A 21,502-nucleotide genomic window follows, 5' to 3' on the forward strand; every position below is an offset into this window, starting at 1 on the left:
AAAGCGTGGTGACAGTGTCGTGTTATTACGGCAGCACCACCAACTTCTGAAGAAAGAAAAAACACCGCCCCCCCCCCCCCCCCCAAAAAAAAAAAGGAAAAAAAAAAAAGAAAAAAGGATAAAAAAAAGCCAAACAAAAAAATCCTCCCGCCCACCCTCCCAACCCCCCCCCCCCCCCCCGAGTCCTTCCCCCCTCATCTGCAAAACAACCAGCAGCAGCAGCAGCAGCAAAAGCAAGACTCCTGCGCCGCCGACTACAAGAGGGTTAAAAGTGTAGATTGGATTTCACCCCGGGAAATCTAGCACACGGAGTGAACTTGAATCTTTGGCTATTTAAGGAGGACTGGGGTTTGTTGTGAAGTTGTGGTGATCCAGAGCAGAGCCCCGTCCTGATTGATTTCATCTTCCTTGAGTCTCAGATGACTGTAAAATGAATAGATGAAATTATTCCTTTTTGAGGCTTTTCTTAGGGGCTCTCCGGGCTGCGTGTTCTCAAAGCGAAGTCATGATGTATTCTCCAATCTGTCTCACTCAGGTATAGACGCTTTTATTTAATTTATTTGTTAATTTGTTTATTTTCACGTGTTTGTTGGGATTTAAAAAAAAATATGTATGTGGGTTATTAATGAGTCATTGCTAGTAGTTGTAACGGGTTAAAGCACAGTCGTAACTGTTTGTCAGATCCAAACTCCTCTCTCAGGAGGGAATATTAAAGAATAAACGGTACCACGCCATTGTTTTGGGGAGATCCATTCAAAGTGTCACCCGTAGACAAATGCTGTTAATTGTTGGTGCATAAGAAGTCAAAGGTTAACAAACTGGAAATGAGCATAATTATGCTAAAAAACCGTGTTTGAGAAGTATTGATTTGATTGGAATCAAGCGATTTGCACTCTTTTCAGCTCGCCTGTTTACACACAGCCTAATGAAAGGATTTGAAAGGAAAAGTGGTTTTTTTGACAAAACACGACCACTGGCCGGTGCGAAGTAATCCCGTCTTACGCTTAATTAATAATATGCAGGCTGCCAACAATGAGGGAGATGTGAGCGGGGATGACCAAGCTGTGCAGTGTTTTCTCGTTCGGTTCTACAAGGGCACGTCGTTTTCCCCCTCCCCGCTGAAGTGTGGTGCCGGCGGAGGAGCGTGCCCTCTCCCCAGCACGGGGAAAGACCGACCCTTTTCTTACAGCCGCGCTTGCGGCCGCTTTTCGATGGCGAGCGGCGGCTGTCACCGGGACGGACGGCGGGAGGGGAGCGGCGGTCGGCGCGGTGCGGAGCGCGGCGAGGAGGGCTGGGGGCAGCCCGAGCAGGGGTCCGCGCCGCGGCAAAGCGCAGATTTTGAAACTTAAGGGGTTTCGGAAGCATGTTTGAGAAGTTCACCGGGTGGCCCTGGAGCGTCCTCGGCCGGTGTACGGTATCGGCGAGCGAGCGCTGGGGCACCGGAGCCTTTTTCGGACGGTAAACCCTGTCGTCAAAGCCCGGGGATAGTTTTCAGCTTTCGTGAAAGTCTGTCTTAGGAGGATGTGATGTAAACTGATTAAGCGATAACTGCTTGCTTCTGCATTGGTGCAACAAATAGCTAAAGAAGCAGAAAATGTAGGAAAATAATGTCTGCTGCTGAAAATAATGCCTGAAAATAAAGGCTGCTACGGAGAGGCCAACGATGCACTTACAGTTGCACCGTGAATAAATAAGCATGATTTAAGTTATTCCGCAGTTACAAACCATTGTAATTCGAAAGGACTAAAGTATTCATAAATTGTGATTGGAGATGGAAACAATGATAAGGCTTATTCAGTGATTGGACACAGTCTTGCAGTTTTTTGGCTGACACATTTTTTATTGTTTATATTTTGTTTGGCATCTAAGTGTGATTGACTTAGATATGGATATTTTCAGTAAGTAAACGTGAGCTGCAGTGGAAGAAAGCTGGAAAAAAGTGTTATTGAGATATTTCTTCTTCAAAAGAGAAACGTAGGAAGCATTTTGTGTAACAGAGACGCACATGCTTGCAGGTACACACATAGAAATAACTACTTAGTGTGGAATCTGTGGTTAGCAAAATTAATTCTGTGTAGGCTGTCCACCGTGTGGAATTATTGATGGGCAATAAGACCTCTGCATCAGAATATAAACCTGACAGTACAAGTGAAGAAAGCAGTTTTTGCATTTGAGAAACAGGTTTTCACAATCACCTCTTTTACAGCGGTATTTCACGATCTTATTTCCTTCTCTAATGACTTTTTAAAAATTATATTTTCTTTTTGGACTCATTGATGTAATAGACTTCCTCATTCTTTTCAAATTTGTATTAAAATACTGCACTCAGGTGTATAAAAAATGCTACATTGTACTTCTACTGCCATTAATCCAAGAAAGCAGTTTTTGGCTTTTGTGCATTGCTACTTTCTCCATAATATTTTACAACCATGCTCTACCATGTGCCATGCAGGGACAGTTAACATTTGGTAATACATACATGTAACACAGTTGCAACAAATTGATTTTAGTTTGGAATCTTTTTCTACCTGCATGGAATGATAAGAGAAGTTTAGAAATTATTTTTTTTCTCTATATAAATTAAAAATTAAACTGACACCAGTAATGAGAACTTAAACCTGGTATTCTTTATTTGTTTAAGGCAAAAGATTGATTCATTTCACTTGGAGTAGCAACTGCATTAAAGCATTACTGCCACAATTGTTCTCTCTATTGTGTTCTCTGTCTCTAGGACTCTTGCAATGCTCATCGACTGTGGTAGCATAGGTTCAGAAGGAAATATTTGGGTAAAAGTAAACACAGAACACCTGTTTGGATGGAACTGCTTGCGAAAGTGGTAGTTCAGTTTGCGCCGAGACAGTGCTGAAGCACGTTTTAATAACAAGTCTAAATCCAAAGTACAGCTTTAAGACAAATCTTGTCGATTTGAGTGTTACCCATCACACTTACAATAAAAGTTTGGTGGGTGAAAATAACTCCAAGGTAGAAGAAAACTTACCAAATGCAATTTAATTTTGCAGGCTCCCTTCCTCAGTTTCCCACTTTCTCTATGTTTTGGAATGACTGGAAACTGGATTTATCAGTCTTGATGAGGCATGAATAGGATGCAGTTTACTGCATACCTTTTAGTGCTTGCTCTCTTGTGATATTTTTGCCATGGTTTATTATGTTACAGTAGTCCAAAATCTCAGAATATGTAGTATTTTCTTTTGTGCCTATATGTTTCACTAGGCATGAGAAAATCTGTGCAGGGAAGTTGAGTAGATGAAGCTTTCTGTATAAAATTTCCATACTTCTGCCCGGTGTATTTGCTGCACAGTCCTCAATTTGAGCTTTCATGGGCTGATACAAAGTTTAAAAGTGAAAGATAGGAGAAGAGCACTGCATATCCTCTTTATCTTTTCAATAAAGAAAACTTGGCCTACCTATTGTCATTAGATGACTGCTATTTTTTCCTTTCTTTACCAGGAACATAGATGTTGTATAGCAACTTAGGTTTCAATTTAAATTGCCAGTGCACAATGGTTCACCTTAGCTATTTGATATGACATTTGAAAATCTTACTTTTATAAATCGCTTCATTGCAAGAGCAACTGTGGCACATGAGCAAGTGCCACATAAAAACAAAAAACAATTTACTATTGCCTATATGAATATTAAGGAGAAAAAATAAAATTCTGTTGATATCTTTTTAGGAGATTTGGTGGAGAATGTGTGTGAGAATGTGATTAATTGCAAATGTCCATTTAGGATCATTTTTATGGGCACTTCCCTATGTCAAGTAGTAGTTTCATTTGAAAATGCTCCAGGTGCACAGTGAATAGCTCAAAAAATCTGATAAAATTTCTTTCAAACGGTATGTTCTTTGCTGTGTTTCTTCTCAACACTTTTCACCTATATGTATGTCTTTACGACTTAACAATACTGTGAAAGAAAACCCTGAATACAGTTTTTAAAAGATTGGAGTTTCTGGTGTGCATGTTTTTGTGGGTTTTTTTCTCCCTATTTTTGAAAGGGAAATATTCAACTACTACAGACTGGAATTTAATCAGTGAAATTCTCTATAAAATTTTCATAGATATAAAGTGCTATAGTTTATTATTGTTAATACTATTGCATTACCTCAAGGCATAGTCAATCTGAAATAATTTATTAATTTATGATGCTCTTCTTCAAAATTAAAACTAGATGTGCAATATTTTACTAAAGTAGAGTACGTCCATGATTATTTTATTGCCATTTTAAGTTATAAATGCCAAAGTCTGTTTAGATGTAGGAGAAATCATTGTATTGAGGCAAAAATTAATTTCTCCAAAATCTCTTCAGCCACCTGCCTTCACCCCACCTTTAGCCCCAGCTGTTAGAATTTTCAAAATCTGTAGTAAATCTGTTTATTCAGCCTAAAATGAATTGTGAGGACTTAACACAGTATGGTTGTTATGCTTCCACTAATTAAAAAAAAAAAATTCAATACTTCAATTAAGATGACTTCTGTAGGAGAAAAAATAAACTTTCTTTAGTAGTTATAATTGAAAGGGAAAAAAGCATGGCATCAGAAAGCATATGAAGATAGGGAAGTCTTATCATGGGCTGTGGTTGCTCAGAGCAGTACTGCCTTCCCACACAAAGAACAGATTGTGGTTTAACTCTTTCCACGGCCTAGTTTTATGTACCAGTATAGTAACAGAATTGTTCAAATCTCTGCTGGAAACTACTAATCAGTTTAATTGTTGCCTTTGTAGGTCTTTGACAAGCATCATACTGTAATGAAATTGTTTATGTCCTGAAGTATCTTCCTATATTGCCTCTCTATTCTTTTTTTCCTTTCCCCCCCCACCTTTGCTTAATTTTTTTTTCTATGAAGACAACATGATCATAGGTAAACTGCTTGTAACTTTTCTATTGTTTTCTGTTTGATTTGAGGATGGTTGGAGAGGTAACTAGATCTAGTGGGTTTTGCAACATTCAGGAAATTTTGAAGTTTGTTTGAAATTCAAAGATTTAAATGTTGAATTCTTTGCCTGAAGCTTCTGCAATGGCAGTCTGCATTCTATAATTGAGACCATTAGTTATACTTTCATCATTTTTACCTAATGGAGTTAATCAGCCTATTGATTAAACATAATTCATTCCTTGTCTGGCAGCGTAACTAAAATAGTAGTTTGTTAATTGTATTCTTGAATATAATTGCATAAAAAAGGTTCAGTTTTAGTTTGATTGCACTGTGCCACTAAGTATAATGAGCAATCTGCGTGGTATTTAAAACTAAATATCCCTACACACAGGAAGAAGGATACCTCCCCTAAGGTCTCCCTTTCAACCCAAAATATAGTAATGTTTGATAAGCAGATTGCAGTGTTTTAAACAGCAGACTTGTTAACGGAAAATAAGTTTTTGGGGAAGGTCTATTTAGATATTAACATGGATGTGTAGGATGGTACTTTAAGCAGACAAATGAAATTAATTTAATTGCTATAGGATGTGCCTGTAGACAACAACTAAGCATTACCTCCTTAATGCAATCCATATTGCTGCTAGGCAGAAGATAAGAACTTGCAGGTGAAGCCAGACAACAGAAAGGGTTATTTTGAAACTGTATATAAATGGCATGGATCTCACAAAAGCAGCATTGGACCAGCGGTGGACTCATAATGTCTCTTTGCCACAGCATGTAGAAACACAAAGAATGCAAAGTTTGTGCCAAGTTGCCATTTTTCATTGTACACCTCAGATTGATTTTTAAGGAGTTTAGAAAAATTGCCACACTCATGTGATCAGTTAGCAAATTAACTGACTCTGTGGGGCTTCAAAATTCACAGTGGAACTGCTGGAAGGACATAAATGTAATTTTTGTTCTCACCTTCATAAAGTCTTAATTTTACAGAGCTTCGGGGTGGTAGGAGGGAATCGAGAAGAGCTGAAAGTACAGAAGCTTCTGTTCAGGATTTGTATATGACATGTGTCTTTTGCCTGCTTTTCCTTACTCTATACTGGTTTCTCTAGTTACCACCACTGGAATGGTGCTGTTTCAGTGCTGGAATGTTGGACGTTTGATAAGAAAATGGATCAAGTTTAATGGCGCATGCTCTTTGTGCCACCAGCAGTCTCTTGCTGAGAGCATGCTCCAAAAGCGGGAACTGTGTGGCATTACACTGAGCATGTATATGCTTTGTGTTTCTGTGCCACAGAGAAGAGAAATGAACTGTGGCATTTGCCTCAGCCTTCTGAACATTTCTGCTCAGATTTTTTAAAACCGTGCAGTGTCCTCTTTGTGCAATGGTACTTTTCTTGATGTTAGCTGTTCAAATATTTAAATGTTAGGAACAAAACATCTTGGTAGCATCTCTTAAATTATGTTGTCTCTGCAGAGTTGTGGGATGAAGTGAGGGGAGGAGTACAAAATAAAATTTTCACATAGTTCTTTCAAAGAATGAAATATGAAATTTGTGTAAATTTTACGTGTTTATTCTCTTCATCTCGTATTTCACTTAAAGATTTTCAAAAATGTTTCTTGATGGTGCTTTGGTTATGAGAACTTGCTGACTTTGAGTTTTCTTGTTCTCTTCTTCTTTTTTTTCCTTCACTTCTTTCCACAGGATGAATTTCACCCGTTCATTGAGGCACTTCTTCCACATGTCCGTGCAATTGCGTATACTTGGTTCAATCTTCAGGCTCGAAAACGCAAGTACTTTAAAAAACATGAGAAACGAATGTCAAAGGATGAGGAAAGAGCAGTCAAGGATGAGCTACTTAGTGAAAAGCCTGAAATTAAACAGAAGTGGGCATCTAGGCTCCTGGCCAAGCTGCGCAAAGATATTCGCCAAGAGTTCCGGGAGGATTTTGTGCTCACAGTTACTGGGAAGAAGCACCCATGCTGTGTATTGTCCAATCCTGACCAGAAGGGCAAGATTAGGAGAATCGATTGCCTGCGACAGGCTGACAAAGTCTGGCGTCTGGATCTAGTCATGGTGATCCTGTTCAAAGGCATCCCCTTGGAAAGTACGGATGGAGAGCGTCTCATGAAATCCCCACATTGCACAAATCCAGCACTTTGCGTCCAGCCACATCACATAACAGTATCAGTCAAGGAGCTTGATTTGTTTTTGGCATACTACGTGCAGGAGCAAGGTAGGAAGCAGACTGTCATGTTTCTATGTTAGTATGTCAGACTCTGACTCCAAGTAGCCCTGTTTCCCCTGTGGGCTGGCTTCCAGTGAAACATTGTTCTGTGGTCCATAGATGTAGTGTGGCTACATATCCATTTGTAAATCAGCATATATACATCTGTACTTAAATGCACACAAATTCCTGCAGACCTGTGTGACATGCATATTTGACACGCGTGCCTCTTTCATGAGCGAGAGAGACATGTACCAAGGCAGTACTTTCATTCCACTGAAGTTGCCTTTTATTTATTCTGAAAAAGTGGCAATACATAGTTGTGACTTCAGAAAACATTGTTTTCAAATTGTGTTTTTAAAGAAAGACAAAACAAAACCTCTCACCCCAGTACTATTAAGAACAGATGCAGGTATACGCAATTGCACAGTCACAACAAATACTACAAATATTTATTATTGTCTTTGTTGTTGTAATTAATCAAGAAGTAATCCTTAAACTGAGCACATTGAAGAGCAATTGTAGACTTTCTCATACCTATAAAACAAAGCTTGAAAATACTTTATCACGGCTGTATTTCATGTAAATGCCAAATAGAATCAGAATTGCTGCACACAATATGTAATGTTTTATTCATATTTTACATCAGTAGCTCATCTTATCTATTTGAGCTTTAAAACAAAGATCCAGGTCATAATATTTTGAGAAATTTTTATGAAGAGTGTATTTTCATAATGACACTCATATACTTTTATTTGGCAGGTAATTGAAATGTGGAAAATTGCAGGAGCTCTATAGAAAAGCTTCTTAAACTTTGTATTACAGAATGAAAATAAAAGCAGGGCTTCTGATAATCACGTGTCAGGGGAAAACCTACTAGCCATATTTCATATATTGGATATTCAATAACAATACCCATAGGCAGGTTCCCTAAAATTGTAAATGGCTGAAAGTAGATAAAGGTGTTGGTTTGTTTTTTTCTTTCTTTTTTTTTTCTCTGATAGTAAGCCTTCCAAAGTACTTTTTCTCTGTTTAGGGTCATTTTGGTTCTTTCTGATAATGATACTGTCTTCTAAGTGTCTTTGAAATGCTGGCTGATCAGCAGTAATAATGCATTTCTTTTTTAGCCACAGATCTCAACTAGGGAAAGTTCGACCATCTGCAGATAGTGGGCCATTTCACAACTTGGCCTGGTAGTAGGTAGAAATGGCCTGCAGAAGGGCAGATGGCAGGCTGTTATCTGATGCTTGGTAAATAACTATGAGATTTAACTGGAAAACAAATTGAATTGATTTTGTTAGTAACAAAAACCTAAAATTGCATGGCTTCATTTGGTGTATATCCGTTTTTTAAGAGGAGAGCTGCACAATGAAATATTTTGTTTTAAGTAATTATCTTTTAGCATTTACTCATGCAAGTGAAGAACTGCTTTTGTGAATGTATATATTATTTGTTGTGAAAAAAATATTGGCTTCTCCCCGCACCCCCACACTCCCCCTAGTATTTTTTGGGGTTTTTTTTGTCTCGCCACAGCAGTAGACACGTTTATGTATTTTACAGTGACTTTAAGTAGCTGCGGAGTCTAGTAAATCTGACCCCAAATAATACAGGAAGAAAGATTTCTTTGACAACATTAAACAAAGTAGCTTAATTACAAGTAATTTTTACCTTTAAATTCCTTTTGTAGAAAAAAAAAAATCAAATTATATTATGAATGCATATAGTGTAAGTCATAACTTACTGATTAATTCTATGGATTTACCTGTCTCTAAAAGTCAAAACTACAAAGGGAGGCAAAACAGTTTAAGTACCTCTTGAGCCAAAGAAACTGGGGTCAGAGTACTCTTAACACACTGTTGACTTATAAGTTGTTGAAAGGCAGTAACTTGAAGTGGGAGAAGGAATTTCAGGGCATAGTTGATTTTGTTGATCTAAATGTATTGAGAATATAAGTTTATTTAAAACACTTTTGTCTAATTGGAAATGAGGAAGTTAAGCTTGTTGTAATATTATAACTTTCAAAGTTACACAATGCTACTTTGAGAATATACTGAAAATGAAGATGGCTAATTTCTATTTCCAAGTCACTCATAGAAGACCCTTTTGTTTATTGCTAACTGCATGTCTTTTGTATTTTGTTGTTTACTTTAAGTCTTCCATTAACATCTCTTGACTCTCTTCTTGAAAAAGTCATATTAAGTTGTCTATGTCATTTTTTTTTCCATTTTATCAAACTTTGATTCTCTATATTCATTGAAATCAGGTTAATTGTGGCACTTTTGAGGGTACTTGATTGAGAGTGCCAGGCTCTGTGAAAGATATGCATGAAGTCAACCAAAAATGTTGCATTATACCTGTGGTGTTTTGCTTTTTATCTTTCAGAACATATAAAACGCCTAATAGCACCATGTAAAAGCTAAGTGGAAACACAAAAAAATTAAATCGCTGAACAAAATATGAAGAAGGAATTAGCACACAAAATGAAAAAAGGGGCCAAGTAGTTTGCTTTTTTTGTTGCTTTAAAATAGAAGATTAGGGAAAAAAAGAGGAGGAAGGATAGTTCGAGTGCCAGTGATGGTTGCCAGTGGCACCAGGATTGGCATCAGACCTTCTTTGTTTAGCCTAGGATGTCTGTGATTTGTTGGTTGGCATCCGCATTGCAGTACAGAGTAATGTTACAATATATTGACAATTTCCAGATCTAGAAGTGTCAATAATGTTTTCAGTTCTTAACAAAAAGAGCTTCTACGTCCATGTCTGCCTTGAAAGAAGAAATAAGTACTGATCTATGAAGTCCTATCATTGATGAACTTCATCAGATGCTACTTTTCGCTCATCTCAAAATTCAGCATCTTTTTTCCCCTCTATTCATTTTATGCTATCTTCTTAAAAGACAAAAAAGAAAAAAAGAGGATTGACATAGGTTGCAATGCTGCTCCTTTGACTGAAAAGGAGGAAGAAAATGGGAAGTACACATTGTGATCAATGTTTAACATGAAAATAACTATTAATCACAACGGGCTTCTATGGGGTTCTGCTTGTTGTGTGTATCAGGGGGGTGCGTGTGTCCCACACAGATCGTTTATAAAACCCAAACTTGAAAATGGTGTGAACATTGTTTCTATTGACAGAATTGTCCTTTTTTTTTTTTTTTCCTGTGAGCATCAGAGCGTGTCTATCATTTGGTATGAAATGAATTTCAGTCCATAAAATCATTTGATGGTATTTAATTCAGCGCAGCGCTTATACTGTGTTCCCGTTGCTACAAGAACCGCCATTTTGTTTGTCGAGTGCCAGGAGAGGGGAAAAAAAGGCAGACAATGTGCTTGATGCCAATAATGGTTGCCAGTGGCACCGAGGTTGGCATCAGACCCTCTTTGTCTAGTTGCTGAATGCCTTTGATTCGTTGGTTGGCATCCGCATTGCAGTGGGCACATTGGAAAGTTTTTGACAATCAGTGAATGAAAGCTGCAGTACTTGTTTGCTGCAACAGAACCAAGATAATATAAATCTCTCCTTCAGATGGATGTTTTACTTACTCTTACAGTGACTAATTTAAAAAAAAAAAAGCTAGAAATTGCCTTATTTTTTTCTAAAACTTAAAATATCTATAGCAATGTGCCTTGTCTGCAGAATTCTGAATTCCCTCATCATCTCCACTACTTTTTTTTTTGCAGCATGAATAAAATGCAAACTTGATGTTAGGTAATTCAGCATATACTGAATTAAGCATAGTACACCTTGGGAGTTTGAGAGTTTAAAGAACTGAAGCAGTGCTACATGTAAATGTTAAGATTTTTAAGTGTTTTTAGCGCATGTGTCTCTCAGAGTACATTTCTCTGAACAGTCATGTTACTGTTTACACTCTCCTTTGTCCTTATGTAAGGGTGATATAGCTGGGGGAGCCCACGTTCCCAGTTGTTAATAAAGTCTGGAGTCAAAGGAGGAGAGGCTCTTTTAAAATATCTAGGGAGTAGGGAAGAAAATAGATGCAGATGTCCTCAGTCCCGTAGTGTTCAGGCACTCTTCCTTTTTTTAACTTCTTACACCATCAAGATGCTACCACAGCTCCAGCTGTGCAACTTTGTTATCAGGAAATTGGCAAAAAGAATAAATCATTTCTCTTGGAAGTTTCCTAGATAGTTAACATTAATATTGCTTTCCAGTTAACTGCTATTATCTCGTTAATTAATAAGAAGGATTAGCAGCTCTACCCAAAGGGCTGCGCAGAAGGAAGCCTGGCCTATGTAAGTCCCTGAGTTGCTAGACTGTGTCCTGTCTCTTGAGGATTGCAGCGGGGGGGGGTACTGGGCCAGGGAAAAAAAGGAAAAAAGCAAGAGAAAGATTAGAGAGCAGCGAGGGCACTGGCTGGCCAAGGGGAGAATTTTGTATGCAGGGCTCTCGTGCTGAGCTGGCCCTGTGCTGGGGAGGTTGGCAGTGCCCTGCTGTGCTGCAGGTGCCGTGCCCTGCTGGGGGGAGCGTGGGAGGGGGCACGGGCACACCCCGGTGTGATGCCCACGCTCCTGAAGAGCGCGCTTGCAGATAACCTCAGCTGGGTCCAGGGTGCTGCCGCCGCATCAAGCTGAAACGCTTCCGCCCTGAGCTTAATGCCAGCAAACTGGCAATCCCCAGCCAAGTGGGGATATCGCTTTCCCAATTCAGACAGTCCCGGCAACACGTGTGTCTTGTCTTACTTGGAAAACATGCCCTCTTCCAGAAGGAATTGTAATTCTTTTTTAACAAGATATGTCTGAATTGCAGGAGTGGGTGGGTTTATCAATGGCTTAATCTTTTTAAAAGCTTTTTTGATTTTTGTCAATTTATGTCTATAGGGAGCTCAAATTTTGAAAGAGGTTTGCATAGTAGTTTCACATTACATTTGAGTTTTCATTCTGTAAGTTGAGAAAATTTATTGTGTAGTCATTCATTATTAATATTTTTAATATTTTTAATATTTTTAATATTTTAAAATGATAATGAAATTGTTTTGGTTAGTTTGCTGTGACTACATGAATTTTCCACTTAAAATCACACTCAAAATAATGTTATAAGCAGTTCCTGGTTAAGTCATATTATGGTCATATGCCTAAATACCACGCCACCCAGACAGATTTTGGATGAGGGTTCACATTTTTTTGTGTGCACTGATGTTCCCAAATACAATTAATAAAAGAGCAATGAGCTTAGATGAATCGAACATTTGCTGATTGTTTCTGCTTCATTTAATCTTAATGATTTGCCTCCTTCTGAATACTTTACCTGGGAACACACAGTAGAACATTTAACCTGTTTTGCAGAAAGATATATCAAAGTGCAAGGTGATTTGTTGGGAGTTTACACAGCAAATGATGAGTTACAGCAGGAACAGCAGGAAATAGAGCTTATTAATGCCTGTACCTACAGGCTTCTATATGCTCCAGGACCTTGTTTCTTGCACAGTGAAATGGCATGCGATCCCCTGCTCTAAATCTAAATTTTGAATCAGAAAGCCAGTACAGAACCGGAAGTATGAGTTTATATATTGTCTACTCTAATACGAGAAGAGATTTTAGTAGTTTACAAATCTCATAGGGAATAATCAACCTTTTAAAAACTGAATTGCTCTGGACAATTCCAGTCTGTTGAGGCGTGAAGAGAACGCAAATTTAAAAAAACTTTTTTGTGTCAACTGAAAAAGACACTGTTATTATTATTTTCTAGTTTTCTAATGTAAAATTTTGGATAACTATTTAGTTGTTGACTGTCTCTATTGTATTGAAAATTATGGGCAAGAAAGACATTTGTCATTAGGGAATGGAGGTTAATCCAGTCTATATATGGATGTAATAATATTTCTCAATTGATTATTATAGTTACTTTGCTTATGTAGATCTAGGATACTGAAACATTTTGAGAGGCCACTTAGCAATTTTCATTTTTTCAGAACATTGATGTGTGAACTAGCATTCAGATAGTAGGTTTGCAGAATTCAAAATGTTTAATTTTTTCTTTTCAATTTAAAAAAAGCTTTCTTAAGAGCAGGAATGTGGGTCGTGAAAAAGAAAAGGAAATTTTCCACTATTTAGCACTATTGAGTGCTAAATTATTTACTGTTAACAGGAATTAAATTTATGTGCATTTCAGGAAGGAACATTTACCTAATTCTGATTTTTCTTACCTGATACACTAATTTTCACAGGGTTAATAACATCAATTGTGTTTAAGATAAAAGAAACTTAAGTTTAAATAAATTCTGTTCAGCTACTTGAAAACATAGAGGTCATTGTTAATTTATGAGTGACATTTAGTTCAAAACAAGGAGCGATAAAGTAAAGAATGGAAAATAAATCAAAAAGTTCTTGCTTTGTGGTAGTTTCAGACAGAATACTGTGAACAAAAAGGATTATTCTGAACTATATACAAGAGGACTCATTAATAAAGGGAATACCTCAATTTAAAACAGGATTTTATGTTTTAAATTTCTTAAATGTTCATGCATATTTGAATTCACTGTAACTGTGAAAACTTCGTTAAAATAATTGAATGCTAAATGCCACTGCAGGTTGGATTTTAAAGTTAATTGCATGAGGTTGCTGTCAAGTCCACTTCCTTATCCAATTTTCTTTTCTTTTTTTCCCTGTGTTTCCTCCTTCTCCTCCTTCCCTGCTGCTAGTGTAGTAGCATAGTCATGTCAAGGACAGGTGGCCCTCTGAAATGGTGGTCCACAATGCCAAACACTGTAACTCAAGAGGTTTCCTGAAGTGCTACTTTCCCGTCTCAACAGCAAGGTGAAATGTTTCTTTGATGTAATTGCTGGGACTAGGATGGTTTTCAGATCAAGTTAAATGGCTATGTTAACTGAATAGGGTTGCTCCTTCCATTGTGGGGTGAAGAAAGCTCCTTATGAGGAGCTGCTTTACAGATACTAAGTGATTGTGAAAAGGGAAGAAAGTCTCTGATACTATTCAGTTTGTTTGACAGATGTCAAACAAGATGTCATTAATTATAGGGAGGTTTCATGATTTTACTCTGCATCTCTTTTTAATTTTTGTAATTTTAAACTCTGGTGGAATTTTTAGAAGTTTTTGCCAAAACCATGGCTCAGAGCATTGAAACCTGGATTAGAAGAGGTTTGAAAGTCTCAGAAGCAAGTAAAAGGGAAGTAAATCTCAGATTATTAGCTCTTAGAGAAAGCAGAGTTCATTTTGGTGTGTCTATTGTGCTGTCTTGTAGCAGTGAGCTGTGTGTGAACCTGGAAGCATTCTTCTAGCATAGTTGTTTATATTTCCCCCCCATCATCTTTTTATTGACAAAAAGTTTACTTGTGCTCTCCCCACCAGTTCTTCTCTGAGGGGGATTCTTTCCTTTTCTGAAGTATATTGTGCTTTTTAAATTTTAAATAAGTATATTTCTTTAGCTGCTTCTCGGGAACATCAACATTGTAATGTGACTTTTATCCTAGTCCACCTGCCCCCCCCACCCAGTCCCATTTCTGCCTTGCCCTCAAAAAGAGTTGTGGGAGATGGGCACTTCAGATGGCCACTTCGTGTTTGGGGGGCATTTTCAGAAATTGCTTATAGTCTAAAGTTTGTTTATCAGTCATAGTGTTTCGAATGTTTTTAGATTACCTGAGCACCAGAGCTTTTGCCTTCACGCCTTATGACTCTTGTGTGTTATGTTCCACTTTATATGAGACCCCTCTTCAGGTCAGAAAGGTGACTTAAAATTATGGGGACCTTGGAGTAATTTTAACCTTAATTTGTTCCTAACTGCCTTTGGTGTTTGGAATTTTTAAATGACATGTATGTTTGTTTGTTTTTACTCCAAGAAATAATATTGAAATAAGGAGAAGTTACTGTGATGAGGAAAGGTGTGAAAACTTAGCTGACTCATTGTGTTCAGCTAAGCTTCAATCATTGTGTTCTTTTTTCTCAGTGAAACCTTGCACTTTTTTATTAAGTAACTGCACATCTCCAGAGTAGAATGGACATGTCAAGTTTTCCGGTGTCCTTCCATAAAGGCACTTTCACTAAAGACATCTCAGTGGCTTTAAGTGGGCTTTTTATTTCCCCTCTGAATAAAATACATATGGATATTGATCAAAACTGTTCCCATTTTTTCTTCCTTAGAAGGTGAACAGGAAAGCCAAATGCAAAAAGGAACAGGTAGTGAACTCTGAGAAACTTGGTGTGGTTGTTGAGAAATTAGGGAAAAAATTCTGTGATTGTTGGAGACAAATGGTGTGCACAGGTAAGTATATTCTGTATTGTTTGGAATTATTTAACAATTGATAATTATAAGTTTTGAATTAGATGAATCTTTTGAACATATTGTTTACATATTTGACTTCCTGATCTCCATGCAATATTAACCTGAGTTACTACACATTTTTTCATAAAGAATCAATTTAAACAACTGAAAGATAGTTATCTATTTATCTTAAATCTAGCATTGTATTTTAATTTCCAGTCAATTTCCTTGCCATGTCCCTCATAAGCCGTCTTCTGAGGTGTCATAAGATTTGCATATTTTTCTTTAAAATAGAAACAAAACAGTGTGAATACTTTAGAATTCAGTAATTACAAACTCTATGCCTTTAGAAATTGAATGAAATTAAAATAGTATATATTTTTGCTTGTGAATTGCATTGGGCTAAAACGCCAAACCACTTTCAGCCTTTTTTGTGAAGTAGCTAACAGGGAAATGTTTAGAAGATTATTACGGATGTGCATTGTGTCTGAGAGATAGCAAATATACTTACTGCAGCATCAGCTTTCCATTGCCTGAGTAATGCCATTGAAAATGATGCCAGACTTTTTGAAGGGATAACTCCACTCCAGTGTCCCTGATTTGAAAGTGTGAAAATTGCTCCTAATCAAGACAACTTACTCTGACATCTGCAGTTTCTAGAGGGATTACCTTAAATTTGTTATGCCATGTTAAAAGATGTGTTTTGCAAGGCTGGCCTCAGCTCCTGGCCTTAGTGTCAAGAACCTGGCTATGTGATGCAATACATCTTGTTAGGTTTAATTGACCAAAGCTGATTTGTTAAAACAATTCATTTGTGCTGTAACTCATGGCCATGCCAAGTTGCTACCTGAATCTCTTGACCTTGGTTTGTCTGGGTCATGAAATGGCTGTGAACTGCTTGACCTCTCAATTGTTCAGTGGCCATGCCACTTCCTCCACTTCTTTGTGGTGGTTGCTGACAAGAAGACCTCGGCCCTGAATTTACACCCCAGTGGGTTTTCAGTGTCCCTCCAGAGCATCTGTACCCTCCTTTGGAAGTCCTTTGGTGATGTCACCACCTATTGTCTGCTAGCAGTGAGGGGGACAAATTGATAGCCCTTCATAGTAGAAGAGGTAGCGAGGGAATTTCTGGGAGCTGGAGGAAACCTCCATCCCCTCTCTGACTGCTGTGCATTCCTGTTACGTTGGGGTGCACGGGGTCACTACTTTTTTCAAGGGGAAACGCAATTGGTCTTAGTCAATCCCATTTCATTGTGAGCTTTGTTTGAGTGGGATGTGCTGGGAAGAATGTTCTGCTTTGAATATATTTTGTAATGAAAATCTAATAAGTATGCACAGTATTTCAATTTTTAGGATGCAAGAGTGATCAAAATAGATTTTTGGCGTGAAATGGAGGAGTGTTTCCTGTCAATGTCATAAGTGGCTATTGATTTCTTTAATACCAAAACATCAATTTCTAATGACCTAGCTTGTACTTAAAAGCAATCATGGTTTCTAAAGCAGAGGACTTTAAACACTATGCTTGATGCAGTATCTAATCTTAGTAAAAGGGAGAGAGAACAATCTTTATATGACTTCTGTAAAAAAAAAAAACCAAGAGGAATACATTATTTCTAGTAGAAGCTACTTGACCTTAAGAATTATTCTTGGTGGGGGGCAGTCATTGGCCGCTTACCCTGACAGGCTACCAACTGTCAGTATCTCAGATGCTAATATCAGCTTCTTGATGTAGACTTTGTGCTTCCCATAATTACTAACAATTTGACTGCTGGGACAGTTTATTTTGTAGAAATGGGTATTACATCTAATTATGTGCCACATTGTGACACTGTTTTAGGAAGTAGAGCCTTTCAAAATCAGTGGCTGGATCTGTCAAAAAACTGTGGCTAGGTTAAGAAAGCTTATAGACTAGTACTGATTATAGTACTAGTACCATTATAAAGCAAGTAAATTTGTATTCCTGTGGTCATCAGATAATTGGTATGCTCTTTTTTTAACTCCTTAGCCTTAGACTTTGTTCATATGAGTGGATTTATTCAATCGAGTTGACATAGTTTAAACTCCATATTCTTTCACCGCACTGTGCACTGACTTTCACAGCACATGGGCAGGTCCGTGTTTCTGCAGTACAACTGATTTCTTTGTAAACTCATTCTTTTTTGCTTCTTGAAAAAGAAATCAGATGGTATGTTTACATACAGCATTCCTGTGCACTTGTATATGTTGAAACATTTTCTTTCTGTGTGAAACTCTGCAAGCTAGGTGTGATTTCTAATTGCAGTTACATAGTTCCTCTGAAGGAAGAGGGTGGGAATGCTGGTGTAAGAGGAACTTGAATGCTATGGCTGTGATGACAATGTAAAGTATGACTCAATGTTTAGTTGCAAGGACTTAAAAATCCTTGTCCCTGGTCCCCAAGCCCGCTGTTGTCTCACTGGGTGACTGCAGGCAAGTTAATTAATATCTCTGTGTCTCTGGACCCGGGGAGAGAGAACACATCTTGCTTCAGTGTTAGCCCAGCGAGGATTGTGATAAAAACTGAGATAAGTACTGGCTAAAAAGTCCCTGTATTCCACTGCAAGCAAAACCCATGTGCTGGTGCCCAGCCCCCAAGAGGGCTCTGTGACATAAAGAAATGTTGTACCCAGTTTTCTCATGCCCAGACAGAAGGAACTTGCCCCAGCAGGGAGGGCCGGCGCAGAGCATTCCTTGCCTCTGAGCCCTGCGGTGTTACTGCTCCGTAGGAGAGGTGTCAGGGCGAAACCCCGCAGCAGGGCTGGCCCCTCACAGGGGAGCGGGGCCCTGGGAGCAGTGCTCCTCCAGTCACCCCTGCTTCGGTCAGGGCAGGGCTGGCCCTTGGGATGGCACCTGGCACAGACAGCTCTCTGAGTTTCCCTGCCCTGTGACAGTAAAGCAAAAATATACTCCAGACAGAAAGATAAAAGAAACACTCATTCTGGGACAATTGTATGGATATTCATCAGCATTCAACCACAAAGGAGGCATCTGCGGTGCATGCAGGGGAGGCCTATGAGCTCAGTCTGCTTTCCTGTCTTCTCTGCTCTCACCACAGGTTTTCAGTCAAGTGGGCCACTTGAATACTAAAGTTCCTGCACCGTGGTCCCATGCTCAGGATGGATGGTCAGGAATTTGGTGAGGTGGGAGATGAAACCCCAAGCTAATGTAACAGTGTACCTATTATCTGGAATATGCTGGCCTTCCTGTTTCATCTCCCAGACTTGGAGAAGTCTGATTTGTGAGGCAGCTGATGGGCACAACATTGGTCTGTCGGGGCTTAGTCCAGGATTGAGTCTTAGAGGGCCGAGCTTTCCCTGAAGCCCCAAGTGATTGTAGTGAAACGCTCCTAAGTAATTAGTAGCCTGTGTTTTTTGGACCCAGTATGCCATCTACTTTTACTCCTTCAGTCACTGTTTTCCTCATTCCTTCCTTTATAATGATATTTTAGCTTTGGTAATGAGCTATCCATACCAACACATACGAAATTATTGTGTCTGCTTCTCAGAGTGGGAAGTGGCAATAATTTTCAAAAAATGAAGTATGTCCATGCCTTTTTCCAGCTGATACTGAAGCAGTGCAGTTTACAGCAAAACAAGGGTTAACATAAAAACTTATTCTATTGTTTAACTTCCAGTTAAAGAATAACCAGCTTGTGCAGAAAAGAGAATTGAAAAATTGATTGGCCCTTTGGATTCAGACATAGAATTTAAAGGATATCAGGTTGTGATTTTGCCATATATGCATTCATAGGTGAGTTTATGGCCTGCATTTCAGTGACTTGTAGAGGCTTATGTTTTAGGAGCCACAGCCTTAGGTGGTTTTATTAAACCCAAGGGAACTTGTTGTAAAGCTATGTATAATTACTTTAACTGGCTTAATTGCTGCCCTTTTTTTTTTTAGTTAAGAAAACATATCAAATTGTTACTTAGAGCATGAAGCTGTTTTTTGCACTTTATAGTGAGGAGTTCTGGTGTATTTTAAAATATATGCTGATCTTGCTTTATCATACACAAATGCAGTATGTAGATCTTCCTGGCCGTTCATACATTTTTTCACTATATTGTGGATATAACTTTAATATTCTGGTACAAGAATTATAGTTGTCCTGTAGTGATTTCTGTTCTATTTACAACCTCCAAATAAAGGAAAAGCTGCTTATAGTAAAATGAGGATCACTGGTCTTTCAGTAATTAAATAGACTTGTTATACTGCATTAATCCTTTTTGGAACATTTGGAATGGCTTCTTAGCACTCACAAACACAGCATTAGGGCCAGCAATTAATCTGTTGTTTGTCCTTCAATATTTGTGTGACATAAAGAATGTGCATTCAAAGATGTAATTCAGGTTCAGGATGAGGATCGTCATAGAGTCAAATACTTATATTGATCATTCAGTAGTGTGAACCAAGTCCTAGAATGAAGTTGCAATAATTGTTGGAAGGACTCACACACTACTAATTGCATCCAACTGAAAGAACTAACAATGTTTTTCAATGCTGGCTAGTTTTGGTTGCTCTATGTACATGAAGAAAAAAGTCTGAATTATTTGGAGGTAGCCAGAAACTTTCTAATTTTCTGATTAGCCTTCCTTATAGGTAGGTCAAGAAGTAAAGCCACAACATTTCATCAGTTATGAATATGCTCAAGAAAAAAATTCAGGATCTTTCTGATGATGAGGACAATGGTTTTTAAATCAGGGACAGATCTAGCAGAGAAGTGGTTCAGGTGATCACTTGATATTCTTTCTAATTTCAGGGTTCAGTGGTGCTAATACAGTAGTAAAATTTCTTCCTTTTCTGAGCTTTGACTTCTCAAACAATGAGCAACTAAAATCACACAAACTTTCTCTCAGATTGTTGTGGTCTTTAAATTGATTTTCTGAACAAAGTCTGCTTAGTCTCTGATCAGAAGGCCAGTGTTGTGTTAGAGTCCTGTGCTGTTCTTCTGCATTGTTCAGCTGTAATTGACCTGAAGCACGGTATAGAGCTTAAGCTTCTGAGACTAGGTTAAATCAGCAGAAGAGTCTTATGTTCCTCTGGTATATAGTCTTAGAACACATTATCCTATTCCAGTAAGATAAAAGTGTTTTAAATATAGTCCAGACAGTTTGACCTTGTCAGAATTCAAGTCATATTATTGGTAACTTGGGCTTGCTGATGTGTATCACAGTAGGATGAGCATTAACACAGAACTCCCTATTCCATCTGGTGAGGAACCTACAGAGAGTGCTATACATAGATTTTTTCCTTAAATTCCATGTTACAGTAGAATGAGATTCCGTCTTCTCTGTGCTCATGACACTTCTCTTGCCATTGATAGGCACCCTTGTCAGAGACCAGAAAGTGCAGTTGAGACACTATGAAATGGCAGTAGTAGTGGATAATGCCCTGGAAACAGGTGTCAAAATGAACGGAACAGAATTTATTGATTCATGTACACATGTTACAAAAGTTCCAAAAAGACTCTACAGTTTTTAAATTTGATTCTGCCAAAGTTTGCCTATGCATTATAACAACATAGTGATAACCAGAAAGATCATGGTGAGGTCTGAGGAACCTCATGTGGGTCCTGAAAGCAGCAAAATTGCATTCATCTGGCATCTTCATGTGCTTTCATGTAAACTGCTCCTTTGGGTTCCCTACAGGATGATGTCAATCTACTCTGGAAAAATGTGGCCATTGGAGTAACTACAGATTAATTTGAACTTGTCTCTGTTATATGTGTGTTCTGTTTTCCAATAATAATAATATATGCATAGGACTGTGTCTGTCATGAGGTGTTTGATATGTAGTTTCCAGTGAGTTTGCATGTTGTTTGGTACACATCCTTGCATTATGCATTTTATTGACAAAAGTGCCCTTGGTTTTTGTTGATGATTTCTCTGTCTCTGGTAACACGTGATCTCTTTGAAAGTGGCACATGGAATTCTAGAGTCACTTAAGTTAGAAAAGACCTCTAAAATCATCAAATCCAACTAGGAAACTAGCGACGCCAAGTTCACCAGTAATCCCTGAGTGCTACATCTACTCCTCTTTTCACTGCCTCCAGGGATAGCAGGTCAGCTGCTTCCCTAGGCAGCCTGTTCCAGTGCTTGACACCTCTTTTAGTAATCAATTTCTATCCTAATAATCAATT

General features: G+C 38.2%; 1 protein-coding gene across 10 annotated transcripts in view; it reads left to right on the forward strand.

Moving 5' to 3' along the window:
- The first annotated feature begins 208 nt into the window (after positions 1-208).
- NFIB (nuclear factor I B) overlaps positions 209-21,502 on the forward strand; it is a 170,712-nt gene continuing 149,418 nt past the window's right edge. For 9 of the 10 annotated variants that reach the window (XM_071424980.1, XM_071424986.1, XM_071424982.1 and 6 more), the window contains exons 1-2: positions 209-535; positions 6,597-7,128. In XM_071424980.1, coding sequence (XP_071281081.1) covers positions 506-535; positions 6,597-7,128 — 562 coding nt within the window. In that variant the 5' untranslated portion in view covers positions 209-505. Of the gene's footprint in view, positions 536-6,127; positions 6,280-6,596; positions 7,129-21,502 lie in introns of those variants that run through there. The other variant, XM_071424983.1, reaches the window with a different exon arrangement.

This window comes from Agelaius tricolor, unplaced genomic scaffold (genome assembly GCF_023055355.1).
Source record: "Agelaius tricolor isolate 1412-34295 unplaced genomic scaffold, bAgeTri1.0.p SCAF_4, whole genome shotgun sequence".
NCBI classification, from domain to species: domain Eukaryota; kingdom Metazoa; phylum Chordata; class Aves; order Passeriformes; family Icteridae; genus Agelaius; species Agelaius tricolor.